The sequence below is a fragment of the Amphiura filiformis genome, unplaced genomic scaffold (assembly GCF_039555335.1).
Source record: "Amphiura filiformis unplaced genomic scaffold, Afil_fr2py scaffold_104, whole genome shotgun sequence".
Classification (NCBI taxonomy): Eukaryota; Metazoa; Echinodermata; class Ophiuroidea; order Amphilepidida; family Amphiuridae; genus Amphiura; species Amphiura filiformis.
The window spans coordinates 56,484-69,533 of NW_027305568.1; the positions used below are offsets into that span (position 1 = coordinate 56,484).

Below are 13,050 nucleotides of genomic sequence, written 5' to 3' on the forward strand. Positions count from 1 at the left end.
AGATTTGTCTGGCGTTCTACGTTTTTATGGGAGTATAAAATGGTGGTATCGTCTGCAAAAAGGACGAATTCGAGTACTTTAGATGCATTGGTTATATCATTGACATAGAGTATAAATAGAAGTTGACCCAGGATTGATCCTTGTGGAACATCGCATATAATATCGTCTGATTCTGATTCATAAGAATTATAATAAACATATTGTTTTCTGTTGCTTAGATAATTTCTGAACCATTCTAACACAATACCACGAAAGCCAATCGAGTGAAGATTTTCAAGTTTTGAGACCTGTGAAAGGTAAAAAAAAAAAATGGCTTAATAGGTTACAAATGAGATAATTATTATTATAAAAGCATATTTTTTTAAATTGTTTTTTTTTTGTGTTTGTTCTTCCTCTTGTTTCTCTGTCACGTTATAGTCATTATTGGCATCACCATTGCAGTATTTGCTCTTGTCGTAATTGTGATAATAGTAGTTGTGGTTGTCCGTCGTAGGTTAAAGAGGCAAAGAAAACCAGACGTTAATATAGCGTTGGATACAACTCATCGTTATGAAAAAAGTAAGGCACATTTTTAAACGTAAGAGATTTTCCTATAATATATAAAGTATGATATCAAATAATCGCAATGAATGTTTTATTTCATGGTAAGGATTAATCTAGCAAATCAAAAATTAATTACGTCATACAGTTTCCTTAATTTGCTTATCACCCAGAATGCTACTGACCACCCTCTATTGTTATGTAAGTTTAATACCAGGATTAAAATAATATAATAGTATAAAGCATTGTGGCTTTCTTCTGAAATATTCTGAAAAATTGGAACTATTGCTTTTCATTTAGCCGAGATATTTATTTTTAAATTGAAAAGGTGTAGTTGACAATTTAGCTCATTCCAATACCAAATTCGATCTTGTCCAGTGCGACTGAATGGGCCTTGTATAACAATAGCCAGCGAGTTACAAGCGTTCTGGTTGTTATCATTTTCAGAAATTACAGATGTAACAGGTGGTGTTTCATTCAATGACGTTTTGTATAATGTTGATGAAACGATAGACACCACAGCAACCAATATAGATTTGGGCAATCTTAATGAAGATTTTGTCTTCCCAAGAGAGAAGCTTCATATTGTCAGGGAACTCGGCAGCGGACAGTTTGGGTGCGTCTTGTTAGCTGAAGCAGATGGCGCTAAGTTGGCTGTTAAGACACTCAAAGGTACTGTAAATAGAGTGGCTAAAACAGATTCTTATTTGAGAACGAACCAAAAGTGTGATGACGTAAAATAACTATAGCTATAACATAACTATGGCTATAGTCTGAACTTTTTAAGACACTTGTCTTCAGTTCATAATGTTGGTCGCAATTAATACTCTTTGGAGGTCATGTGGGGATCATCCTATTGTACCCGAACTTTGCATATTTGTCCATATATTGTAAAGTTGTTTTCTTTAAACTTCCGTGGTCCGGGTACGCGCTGGTGAATTGCGATCGCGTAGAAGTGACAAGGTCGCCTACTACGCGCCGCGCCGAAGACCAATGGGTCAACCGGCCTGTTGTCAAGTGCATTGATCAGCCAATCAGCGTGATTGTTTTTATTGCTTTTAAACCATTGTATAGTAAGTCATTTTAGCCCTATATATTTTTTGTTTACCGTATCCTGGTAACTCAGATGCGTGTTTCATAACAAACCATAATTTATTCTTTTCAACATGTTCAAGTAGGGTACATGAATAGAATACATTAAATCCTTTGTTATACTCTCTATAGAAAATCTAGTGGTGCTTGCAAAATATATAACACTGAATAAATTAAATAAACACTTACACAATAGATGCATAGTCATTAGTCAATTTGATATTGATGTTGTTATTGATGTGTTGTTAGGAGAAGAAAAGGCTATTAGGTCACCGTATGTCAGGTTATAGGTCAATTGGTTCAGGTCAAATTTAAGCATCAATTTTGAATACACATATGAGAGTCTGTGATACAAAATGTATCATGAGGAATAATTTTGATATTCTGTCTTTAACTGGATATATATCGAGAAGTGCAAGGTGGATATACTAATATACCTTGGGATGTAAATGGTGAGTACAATTTAGAATGCCTAGTTGAGATGGATTTCACAAATAAATATAAAATAGTTACCAAAATCACAAAAGTTAAGCTTACGGAAAACTACCCAATATGGTGGTATAGGTGACAAGAAATACAATTTTTTTCAACATTGCTGTAGTATGGCTGTGGTAACCTGTTACCTATGGCTTAATTAAGTTTCAGTGAAATAATGTCGCAAGTTAAAAATACAAAATATAGCTCAACATTGAAAATAGAAGCATTTTAACCAGTTCCTTTTTTGATAGTTGTGGAGCACCAAGTTCATGAAGTCATACAAGAAATCAGGAACCACTTATTCCCATTTTACATATCAACTTTATTTCCCTAACGTGTTAGCAACACATATCCAAAATTTTAACGATCCGTTGATATTAAGCTTTCCAAAATGAAGTGAATTTAAATCATCAGTGATGTACCACCTTTTGGCTTCTACTTTTAAAAGCATGTAAGCTACGTTGATATCGATGCCACCAATAAAACGAGAAGATTTGCCCCTTCATTTTGCATACCACTTTGTCCAATTTTTTTTTGTAATTTCTTCACAAAATGCAAAAAAATGCAAAAAAAAAATCAATGGGTGTAGTACCCCTTAAATGCAGAAATACGTAATTTATTGTGCTGACTGCAGAGCCGAGTTGCGTCGCGATGATAACCATTCTACTGATAGATTTACAGAATAATCAATCGATAACGCTATCATTCTATTATTATTATTATTATTATTATTATTAGTAGTAGTAGTAGTAGTAGTAGTAGTAGTAGTAGTAGTAGTAGTAGTAGTAGTAGTAGTAGTAGTAGTAGTAGTAGTAGTAGTAGTAGTAGTATTGGGTCGCATGTGCACAATGTATTCTACAGTGTCGTCCGTATTTTCAAAAAAACTTATTTTTATTCAACGATACGCAACATAATGGTAAAAACTGTTTCCTACCTTTAACATGTATATAATACCTGTTGTCAAATTGAAATATGCATTATATTTTAATATCATATTTTGTATGCTTTTTCAACTTTTTATAGAAAATGCATCATTGATAGAAAAGAATAACCTGCTGAAAGAATTGCAAGTGTTGAAAATCCCAATGTTCTTGGGTTGGTGGGATGCTGCATAGAGAAGGGTAATCATTTCCCCTTTTCCCATTTTTATTCACCTGTACTTGGGCCTGGTCAGAAGGAAAAAAAAACACCATACAGTCATGGTCCATCAGACCCCATCTTTATTTACGGTAACCAAGATAGATACAAAGATGCAATTAGAATATGACAATGAGATTTAAATAATACTGCCCTACCACGACAACATGATCTAACTGATACCTATGTTAAAAAAGAGCAATTTACTTCATATATCTCAAACGTTGAATAATAATTATTGTAGCCATAAATAAATATTATGTACTAGGCGGTTACCCGTATTTGGCGGTTCTCGGCTGTCGCGATTACCTGGCTGATGGTGACAGTACTCACCAAGTTGTATGACCATAGAACAGTTTTTACTAATTTGACCTCAGATGACCCCTTGTGACCTCGAAATGACCATCCAAAATTTGGCTCTAAATGTTGACTGTACCCACCACGTTTCATGGCCATTTTTTACTTTTTTGACCTCAGGTGACCCCTGGGTGACCCCGGATGACCCCAAAATGACCGTCCAAAAATTTGACTCTAAAAGTTGACTGTACCCACCAAGTTTCATGCCCATACGACAGTTTTTACTAATTTGACCTCAGATGACCCCTAGATGACCTCGGGTGATCTTGGCCCACTTACCGAAACAAACTTGTTCTGTCTGAGGTCCAGATGAACATACCCACCAAGTTTGAGGAACATGCGACCCCTAGTCTCCGAGAAAATAGGCGGAAAACAGTTTTTACTAATTTGACCTCAGATTAACCCGGGTGACCTTGACCCACTAACTAATTCAAACTTGTTCCGTCTTAGGTCAAGATGCACCTACCCACCAAGTTGCATGCCCATATGACAGTTTTTACTAATTTGACCCCTAGATGACCTCTGGTGACCTTGACCCACTAACCAATACAAACTTGTTCTGTCCCGGGTCAAGACGCACCCACCCGTCAAGTTTGAGGAACGTGCGACCCCAGTCTCTGAGAAAAACGAGTTTTACTAATTTGACCCCTGGATTCTGTCTGGGGTCAAGCTGCACCCATCCACCAAGTTTGAAGAACGTGCGACCCCTAGTCTCCGAGCAAATAGGCGGACAGACAGACACACACACACACACCCACACAGATAGACGATGCGTATTATTATATAGATTATTGAAACTTGAGTCATTAAAATAATTTCACTATTTCTTTCATTTCTAAGAGCCTTATTATATCATCGTTGAGTTCATGGCTAATAGAGACTTGAAGAGCTTTCTCATTAGTAGCCGTGCCACTTACGACTATGTTCACACCAATGAACAAGAGATTAGGTCCACACTTAGTGCGGTGCAGCTTGTATTATTCGCCAAGCAAGTAGCTGATGGAATGGCTTATATAGCTGCAAACCAGGTACATATTATATAATCTGCCATTTACATAATACTGTTTTTCCTACCAGGACCTGATGAGAAGTTTATATTAATGTCAATAATACTTACAAATCAAAATTAAGGAAACCTGATAGTGATGCATAGGGGCCCTCACTTAAGTTTTGATCTCCGGTTTCTCCCCATAGAGAACAAGAAATCATCGCAAATTCCACTTTGTTGAACTCCCAATTTCAATGAATTTTGCGGCAATTTCTCAAACTATCCAAAATGTCAATAGAAGTGACTCACGAAGTGACTGTATTGCCTTCATGGCTTAGGTAAAGACGTGACGATGGAAGTAAAGAGTTTTAAAGAGCAATCAGTGGGCGGAAGTTAGAAATGGTTGAACCCAGGACCCCGGGGGGGGCACTCAAAATTTTTTGGGTAGGGTGTGCCACCGCCAGTTTTGAACTCGAGGTCTAAGGAACTGATCGGCCGGCCAAAAAAGGGGGTCTAGGGAACTGATCGGCCGGTCAAAAGGGGGGTCTTGGGAACTAATTAAGCGGCCAAAAAGGGGGTCTTGGGAACTGATCAACCGCAAAAATCTGAAAATGGGGGTCTCGGAACGAAACCATGCAGGCCAAACCAGGGTTCAATTTTGTTGCGTTTTTGCCACAGATCTTTGAAGGAATTGATTTCACTTTGAATTGTGCATTAAATTATTAAATCAGGAAAACCATTAATGCAAAATTGGTCTGGGTGGCCTACGATGAAAATCTCAGCAAAACAGCATTCGGATCAAAATTACTAGACCCTGCAGACCTACCTATTGCCTACTGATAATTATAGCAGCAGCCAGCAGCATTACATAAAAGCCCACCATAAAAACAAACCCACAAAAATACTTTTTTCAGTGCCGTAAAGAAAAACATTTAGGCTACATTGAACTGCCCTGCATACATGAGATAATTGAGTGAAGTATGCAGAATTTGGCAGCCATTGCACTAACCAGTAGATCGTAAATTACCTTTCAATTCACTGTTATGACCTGCTGCAAGGACGTGTACATAATTATTTGAGGTAGGCCTACTTTTCCTCATATTTGGCAATTTTATTCCCAAAAGAGATCTCAAAATCATTTATTTCCAGCAAAATGTTTATCAGCTGAAGGCCTCGGCACTCCGGCAGTGCTGCAATCACTGTTTACAAACAACCAACCAGTGTTGCCACTATTACAAGGAGCCCAAAATCCCACCCAAAATCCACCTTTATTCCTTACAATGTGTTTCAATGGGGAAGAAATTAATGGAAAATTCCCTTCTTTTGAAGCTTTTGGGCTCGCAAAAGTAGCTTTTGGGCTTGAAATAGTAGGACAAAAAACACTCGCCGATGAGAGCGGAGATCGATGATCTGAGAGTCTATGGAACGGCTAGAAAAATTTTGGGGCTTCAAGAGCGGCAATCAATGAATTCAGAGGGTCTAAGGAACGGCTAGCGGCTCTGAAAAAGGGGGTCGTCGCCGCGGCACATACCCGTATAGCTGGGTAATGTGAGTGCCCTCCCCGGGCCCAGGACCTCCGTAATGCACTGCAATGTAATACGTAAAGTGAATAGCTTACTTAAATGTGTACATTATTTCGCATGCCATTGGGTAAATACTTACCTTATTGTTTCTGATAATGTGGTTATAATTATATTTTATTTTTATTTTGGGGCAGTGTATTCACCGTGACCTTGCTGCAAGAAACATACTAGTTGGCGAGGATCTTGTTTGTAAAGTTGCAGACTTTGGACTTGCAAGAGATGTAATGAATGTCAGGACATATGAACGAACCTCTGATGTAAGATGAATGCACATATTATTGTGTACATTATTGATATGATAGATATGACTGTAAATAATTATTTTTGAGCAGGTTCCGACATTACTCAACGACATTGTCAAATATCAAATTTGCTTTGCAACAGGCTCCATTGCCAATACGTTGGATGGCGATTGAATCACTTGTGGACGACATATTTACTACTGAGAGTGACGTTTGGTCTTTTGGAGTTGTCATTTGGGAGATTATCAGCTTAGGTATGTTAATTTTAGAAAAAAAAACAGTAATTGAAACGCCCTCGACGGGCTAGAATTATGTGTAAAGACAAACAAAATTATCAATTGCTTGCGTAAACTGCAGATACCCCGATACGGACATGGAACTTATGACATTCTACGTGCTAGGCAGACGCTCAGAATATAACTTAATATAGTGAAGTTGAGGTGGATGTGGGCACATAATCCTGCATTGAGCATTGGTCACTGACGGTCACGACTAATGAATATTAAGTAACCGATTAACCCCGCGAAATAAAATATAAATATGTCGTGATCCTGATGATGATAAATTATGTGTTTTTATTTAATACTTAGGAGCTAGACCTTACCCAGGAATTGGTAGCAAAAGTTTGATACAACGACTTCGTCGTGGTTATCGAATGCCTTGTCCGAAGTATTGTTCGCAACAGTTGTAAGTTAAGAACTGACCCCGTAGGGTTGACTTGACACAAATGACCATATACGGGTATGCAATTTCCCCAGAAATATCTCCATGTTTTTGGAATCGAAAAACCACTGATATTTTTCAAAATATGGCAACACGACCCTTGAATTTGATCAATTCACCTCTAAAAGCAGTAGTGTGGGGAGAAAATTTCTTGAAGTATAATGAATGCAGCACCTTTTGACGACAGAATAAGTATATGGTACATGTGCGCTAAACCCTTTGGCATATTGAAGCTAAACTGGTGAAATATGGTGCAAAAGTGGAATTAACTCGCGCGACGCGTGCGAAAAATTGTTTTTGGCCTATTTTCTAAATAAAAATGTTCAGCAAAAAAGTAACATACTTTGGCTCCAAACGGCTAATTTTACGAGATTTTAGCAAAATTAAAAAAATCCAAAACGCAAATTCTGTCTTGGTCTGGCCCGTAGAACAGGTTGTTTGATTGTTGTCGCCTAATAGTAAAATTGTCAATTTGAAGCAATAATATTTATTGCTTCAAAGTCATTCCATTATCTCTATTATGATAATTATCTTTGTTCTTGTACATGTAGATATGACATCATATTAGCTACCTGGAATTCGAATCCTTCAATGAGACCAACATTTGAGGAATTGAGTAGCCGCTTGGATATGATTATTGAGACTGAATCTGTAAGTATACTACCAGTTATGCATACAGAGTGTCCCCCCATTTTGTTTTGTTTTGTTTTTTTGACACCCTGTATCATAATATTATCTCGTTTGTGAATATCCCAAACATTTTAAATGTAGCGTTTAGCACAGAAGACGCAAAATAAACTTAATTAAAGTTGGAGTAAACTGTGATGCAAAAAAATGCATTAGCGTTACCAGCCGAACTTGTGAAAGTGTATACAATGTATAAATTAGAGAGGCACCGAATACTTCAAGCTTCCCATCGGCTGCGGACGTGATAAGATTTCCAGTTGCGAGTTAATATCATCAAGAAATTGCCTCTTATTGAAGTGTAATATTTTTTCGCAGTTTATAAGGGGTTACTACACCCCTGCCCAATTTTGTGCTATTTTTGCATTTTTCCCCAACATTATAGTGCATTGGGGACAAGTATAAGATATGAATATTATAGGGGCAAGGACTACAACTACTGCACTGGATATTTTATTTCAGCACAGACAACAGTTGTGGAATTACAGTAAAAAATGAGGGAAAACCAATATTTGATCGATAAATCAATAACTATACTTGCTTTGAGTTGTAGTCCTTGCCCCTAAAATATACATATCTTACTTGTCACCAGTGCCCTATAATTTTTGAGAAAAATGCAAAAATAGGCACAAAATTGGCCAGGGGTGTAGTACCCCCTTAATATTGACCTATTCTTATGTCTTTATTTCAACACATTCTTTCAGGACTACTTGGCATTGGATATTGATGATTTAATCTATGATGACGTGGCTGGTGCAGAAGTTGATGAACAATTCTAAGATTAGACTTTATAAGAGCATAACTAATCATCACAATATTGTATATTCTGTTTAAAAGTTGCATTTAGATTCCCCCATGTACTACCCTATTATAAACGTACCATAAGGATTATTGATATGGGGTACGTTTACGAAGGGGCTCTGAGAGAATTCTTGGGGAAAAATCAGAATACTTAGTATTTGTTTTATTTTGATACATTGAATACTCAGAGAGCTTGCCAAATATATAGTAATATACCGGAGAGAACCTATAAAATTGAAAATAAGAGACATATTGTGTAGCACCGTCCAAAATGAGAGGGTTATCTTCAAAGTGCTGCTTTTGACCTTCAAAGGTATCAACAATCTCACACCTGGTTACCTGTCCTCATTACTCATTCAGTACAAACCAAGCAGGGAAAATTTGCGCTCCAGTAGTAATTTTCAACTTCAAGTTTCTCGTACTCGACTGTCAATAGGGACCACGCCTTCAATGTTGCTGCCCCACGCCTTTGGAACTTGCTCCCCCTCCATATCCGCCTTTCACCCTCAGTCAATATTTTCAAGAAATTGTTAAAAACTCACCTTTTTCCATCTCAATAATGTTTTGTTCCTTGGTATTTGCCTACATTTATTTGATCATTATATTTGATTTGGGGTTTTTAATTTAAAATTGTACTTCTTGTATCTTAATCATGTTAATAGGGTCTATTGATGATTTATCGTGTTGCTTTTTAATAATTATTGTTGTACATGTAAGTGATATTTATTGTTGCTCTATAATTTTATATTATTGTGTTTTTAACCATGTTATTTGCTATTGTACAGCGCTGTGGTAATTTTTGATATAGCGCTCAATAAATGATGTGATATATATATAAATATTCTGTTGAACTGGGTAGGGGAACTAATGTCTAGATCCATTTCATACAAAATCATTTAACATGAAAGATGTTGATTTAACCTGAACTAGTTCAGATGTTGATTAGTGTATGGACAAACATTGCATCATTTTAACACTGGACTTTGACCAAAATTGAGGGCGCAATTTTTATGAAATCTCACAATGCCCCTGTAAAGAATATATTCAAGATAGGCACAAGTTCAATCATCAGAACTGACATGATGGAGAAAGCTGAGTTGCTTTGGCATATTGACAGGAAAGATGGAAAACAAACTTTTGCAAGGAACTATGGAAGGTCGACGTGTCAAGGGACGTCCAAAAACATCTTGGACAAATGACATGAAACTGGTTTCCGTGGTTTGTAACTAAGGAATGCTTAGTGAAGACCACGCCAGCGGTCCATAGCGTTCCAAAGCCCCACCTGACACATACATACCCACACCCACAATGCAATAATTGAATTAATGTGATGATACTATTAAACTTCTATTAGAGAAAACGGTTCTGTATTATCAGCCAATTCTTAATATTATACGCCTCAAAATAACAATAGAGAAATATGTTGCAGACATTTTCTTTTTCTCAATGTTGTCGCTCCACCAACCAACCCTGTAATATCCAGTGTTGTGCGCCCTTAAGTAAAACATCAAGTGCACGGTATAGTTATGCATCAATGATACGGTAAATCTTTGTTAACAACATGGCAGACATTTAAACAATCATTTGTGTAATTTGTGTCATTTGTTATCCAAGCCTAAGTCCCGAAATTGGCGACGAGGATGAACAATTCCTACAGCGGAAGGTAAAGCAATATTTCCTCCATCGCCAGAAGCATTGTTAGGGTGAGTCGACGCTAAGAAATTAGAGAAAATAAGAGAAGAAGAAGACAAGAAAATGGGTGATCAAGAAGCAACCGTTACAGTAGTCAATAGGAACTTGAAAATAGATCCATTTACACACTCGGTGGATGATCACATTAGCGTTGGTATAGCATGGCAAGATTGGTTAGAAGAGATAGAGAGGGAGTTCAGATATTTCAAGATAACTGAGGCAGTAGATAAGAAAGATGCTCTCATAATTTATGGAGGCAAAGACATAGCTAGACTAGCAAAGAGTCTACCAGATCCAGCACAGGGTAATGAGTACGAGCAAGTGAGGGAAAAGTTGAATGACTATTACACTCCTAAGAAAAATAAACACCATGCCAGGTATCTGTTCTTGACAGGGGCGGACTGGCCACTGTGGCGTTGTGGCGATCGCCACATGGGCCGCTTGGTTCTGGGCCGCTCAGGGCCGGTTGCTCAAAAAGGAGAGAAAAAGAAAGAAAAAGGAAAAGAAAGGAGAAGGGGAGAAAAAGAGAAAAGGAAAAAGAGAAAGAAAGGGAAAATAGAAGAAAAGGGGGAGAGAATGGGGAAGGAGTATCTTAAGACATAGGCCCTAGGGCCTGAGGCATAGGTCCGAGAGCCGAAGGCGTAAGGCCTAAGACATAGGCCCTAGGGCTTGAGGTATAGGCCCTAACACTAAGCTATTAGAGGCCGGCCACTAGTACACCGTCGCGGCATCACCTACAAATGGCCTTTTGAATCGCCTCTCTAGACCGTATACACAGCAAAAGGCCAATACTCTAGATGCGATACAGTAAAAATTTTAAATTTTAACAGCAAAATATTGGGCTGGCTGTCAATGGAATATTGGTATTTCATTGCGGCTGCGGAATGAGGCTAGGGCGGATATGAGCATTTGGTATATAGGCAGACATAGGAGAAAGAAAGGAAAAGAGAAGAAAGGAGGGGGATCATTGATTGATGAGTAATATAAGGGCCTACACAGTGTGCCCGCTGTTTGTCTGAATAGTGATAGGGCCTATAAGGCCTATAGAAATAGGGGCTGATATGCCTACAGGCACTCGACTTTAGAAGTGACGGGGATGTGCTGACATGGGACACCAGTTTGAAACTATACATGCTATGGGGTCTTTTGGTGAAAGCTTCGACGCCATATAACTAAGAGGTCATTCAGTAAGGAGGCCTCAAAAGGGGGTTCTTTCAGTGAGACTGGGACAAAATTTGGGTCAAAATATAAAAGTTGACAAATTTTTGATAATTGTTTTCAAAAGTCATCAAAATGGGATTTTTTTTAGAAACAACGGTGAAAGACTACCAGAAATTTGTCAAAAATTCTTTACAAAGGGAGGTCTTTTTGTGACAGGAAAAGAAAAAATAGGGGTCATTGAGTGAGGAGTTCAGTAATTCAGTAAAATAAAAAATAAAAAAGTGGTCATTGAGTGAGAGGGAGTTGAAAAATGGGGGTTAATGTGGGTTGTGGCCGCACTGCACGCACATCGCTCCACTCATTTTTAGTGAGTGCCCCCCTCCAGGTCTTTGGCCCTTTGGACCACCATCAGCTATCAAAACTAGCACGGCTAGACCATCATTCGGAAACCTCTGGGCTGGGGTGCTCCTTGTAATGCAGGGATTACATTACATAATACTTACAGCCACATTACTCAGTTCAATACTCAAACCAATTTCTTTCCCTTTTGATGTTTCAACTCATAGGCGTAGATCCCAGGGGATGGGGATAAATCCCCCAATATTTTAAAAGGGGATGGTCCATACAAGCCCCCATGATGACACCTGTAGGCCTATGTGAGTTTCTGACCAAATCAATCTCATATTTGGCCATTTTAGCCTTAAAAGTGTCAATTTTTTCGCGCTTTGCGCGAATTTATTCCACTGCATCTTCACCAGTTTAACTTCAATATGCCAAAAATGTCTGTGCGCTTCACACGCATTTGTACAATAAACTTATAATGTCGCCAAAAGGTGCTATTTCAAGAATATTTTTCCAACCCCAATGTCAAAAACAAATCTACGCCACTGTGGAATTTTATCACGCTCGCTATGAAAATAATGATCAATGCAATTTTTGCCAAAGCTCACTACCATTCGCTAGATGCTGTGAACTACCAAATCGCAATAGTTTAAAAAAGTTGCTATTAACCTTTACCCAGTAGGCCTAAACAATTTTTAGCATTTGCCTTTTAATGATTGAATTATACTCACGATATGATAACACAGTTCTGCAAAGATGTAGGCCTAATTCTATATGTGTGCAAATGAGTCAAAACATAAAACATGCACACTACTTATAAATTGAATAAATGTTGGTTTGATCTTGATTATTGCAAGTGAGTGACAATGGATAAAGAATATTTCAAGTCTGTACAAATGGAATTTGGCTTCAGAAATCATTGTCAAATCCGGGCTTCCTGACCCCCTAGAATAGCTAAAACCCTTAGTTGTGGGGCTTCGCCCCTGGACCCCCCACCAGGGCTTTGCCCTGGACCCTACCAGGGCCCTTACGCGGGCCCCTGGACCCCATAAACGCTAGTCGCTACGCTCGCTTCGCTCGCTGCGCTCTATTTCAGTAATAGGGCCGGTCTTCATAAATTTGCCACGGCCGCCTAAAACCACCAGTCCGCCCCTGGTTCTTGAAGATGAAACCTAACCCTAAGGAAACAGTTGTGGCATATGCAGCCAGGCTGAGAGAAAAAGCAACAGAA

The 13,050-nt window shown here is 38.3% G+C and overlaps 1 protein-coding gene across 1 annotated transcript; it reads left to right on the forward strand.

Moving 5' to 3' along the window:
• Positions 1 to 3,194: 3,194 nt before the first annotated feature.
• On the forward strand, positions 3,195 to 8,882 carry LOC140144957 (tyrosine kinase receptor Cad96Ca-like). The gene is made up of 7 exons (XM_072166753.1): positions 3,195 to 3,230; positions 4,444 to 4,631; positions 6,309 to 6,431; positions 6,559 to 6,670; positions 7,007 to 7,103; positions 7,691 to 7,790; positions 8,528 to 8,882. The coding sequence occupies exons 2-7, from the start codon at positions 4,470 to 4,472 to the stop codon at positions 8,600 to 8,602; spliced, it is 669 nt and encodes a 222-aa protein (XP_072022854.1). The 5' UTR covers positions 3,195 to 3,230; positions 4,444 to 4,469; the 3' UTR covers positions 8,603 to 8,882.
• The last annotated feature ends 4,168 nt before the right edge of the window (positions 8,883 to 13,050 follow it).

Coding starts and splice junctions, on each gene's coding strand:
- LOC140144957 (XM_072166753.1), top strand. CDS start 4,470: ATGGCTAATAGAGACTTGAAGAGCTTTCTCATTAGTAGCCGTGCCACT. Junction 4,632..6,308: donor CTTATATAGCTGCAAACCAG/GTACATATTATA, acceptor ATTTTGGGGCAG/TGTATTCACCGTGACCTTGC. Junction 7,791..8,527: donor TGATTATTGAGACTGAATCT/GTAAGTATACTA, acceptor ACATTCTTTCAG/GACTACTTGGCATTGGATAT.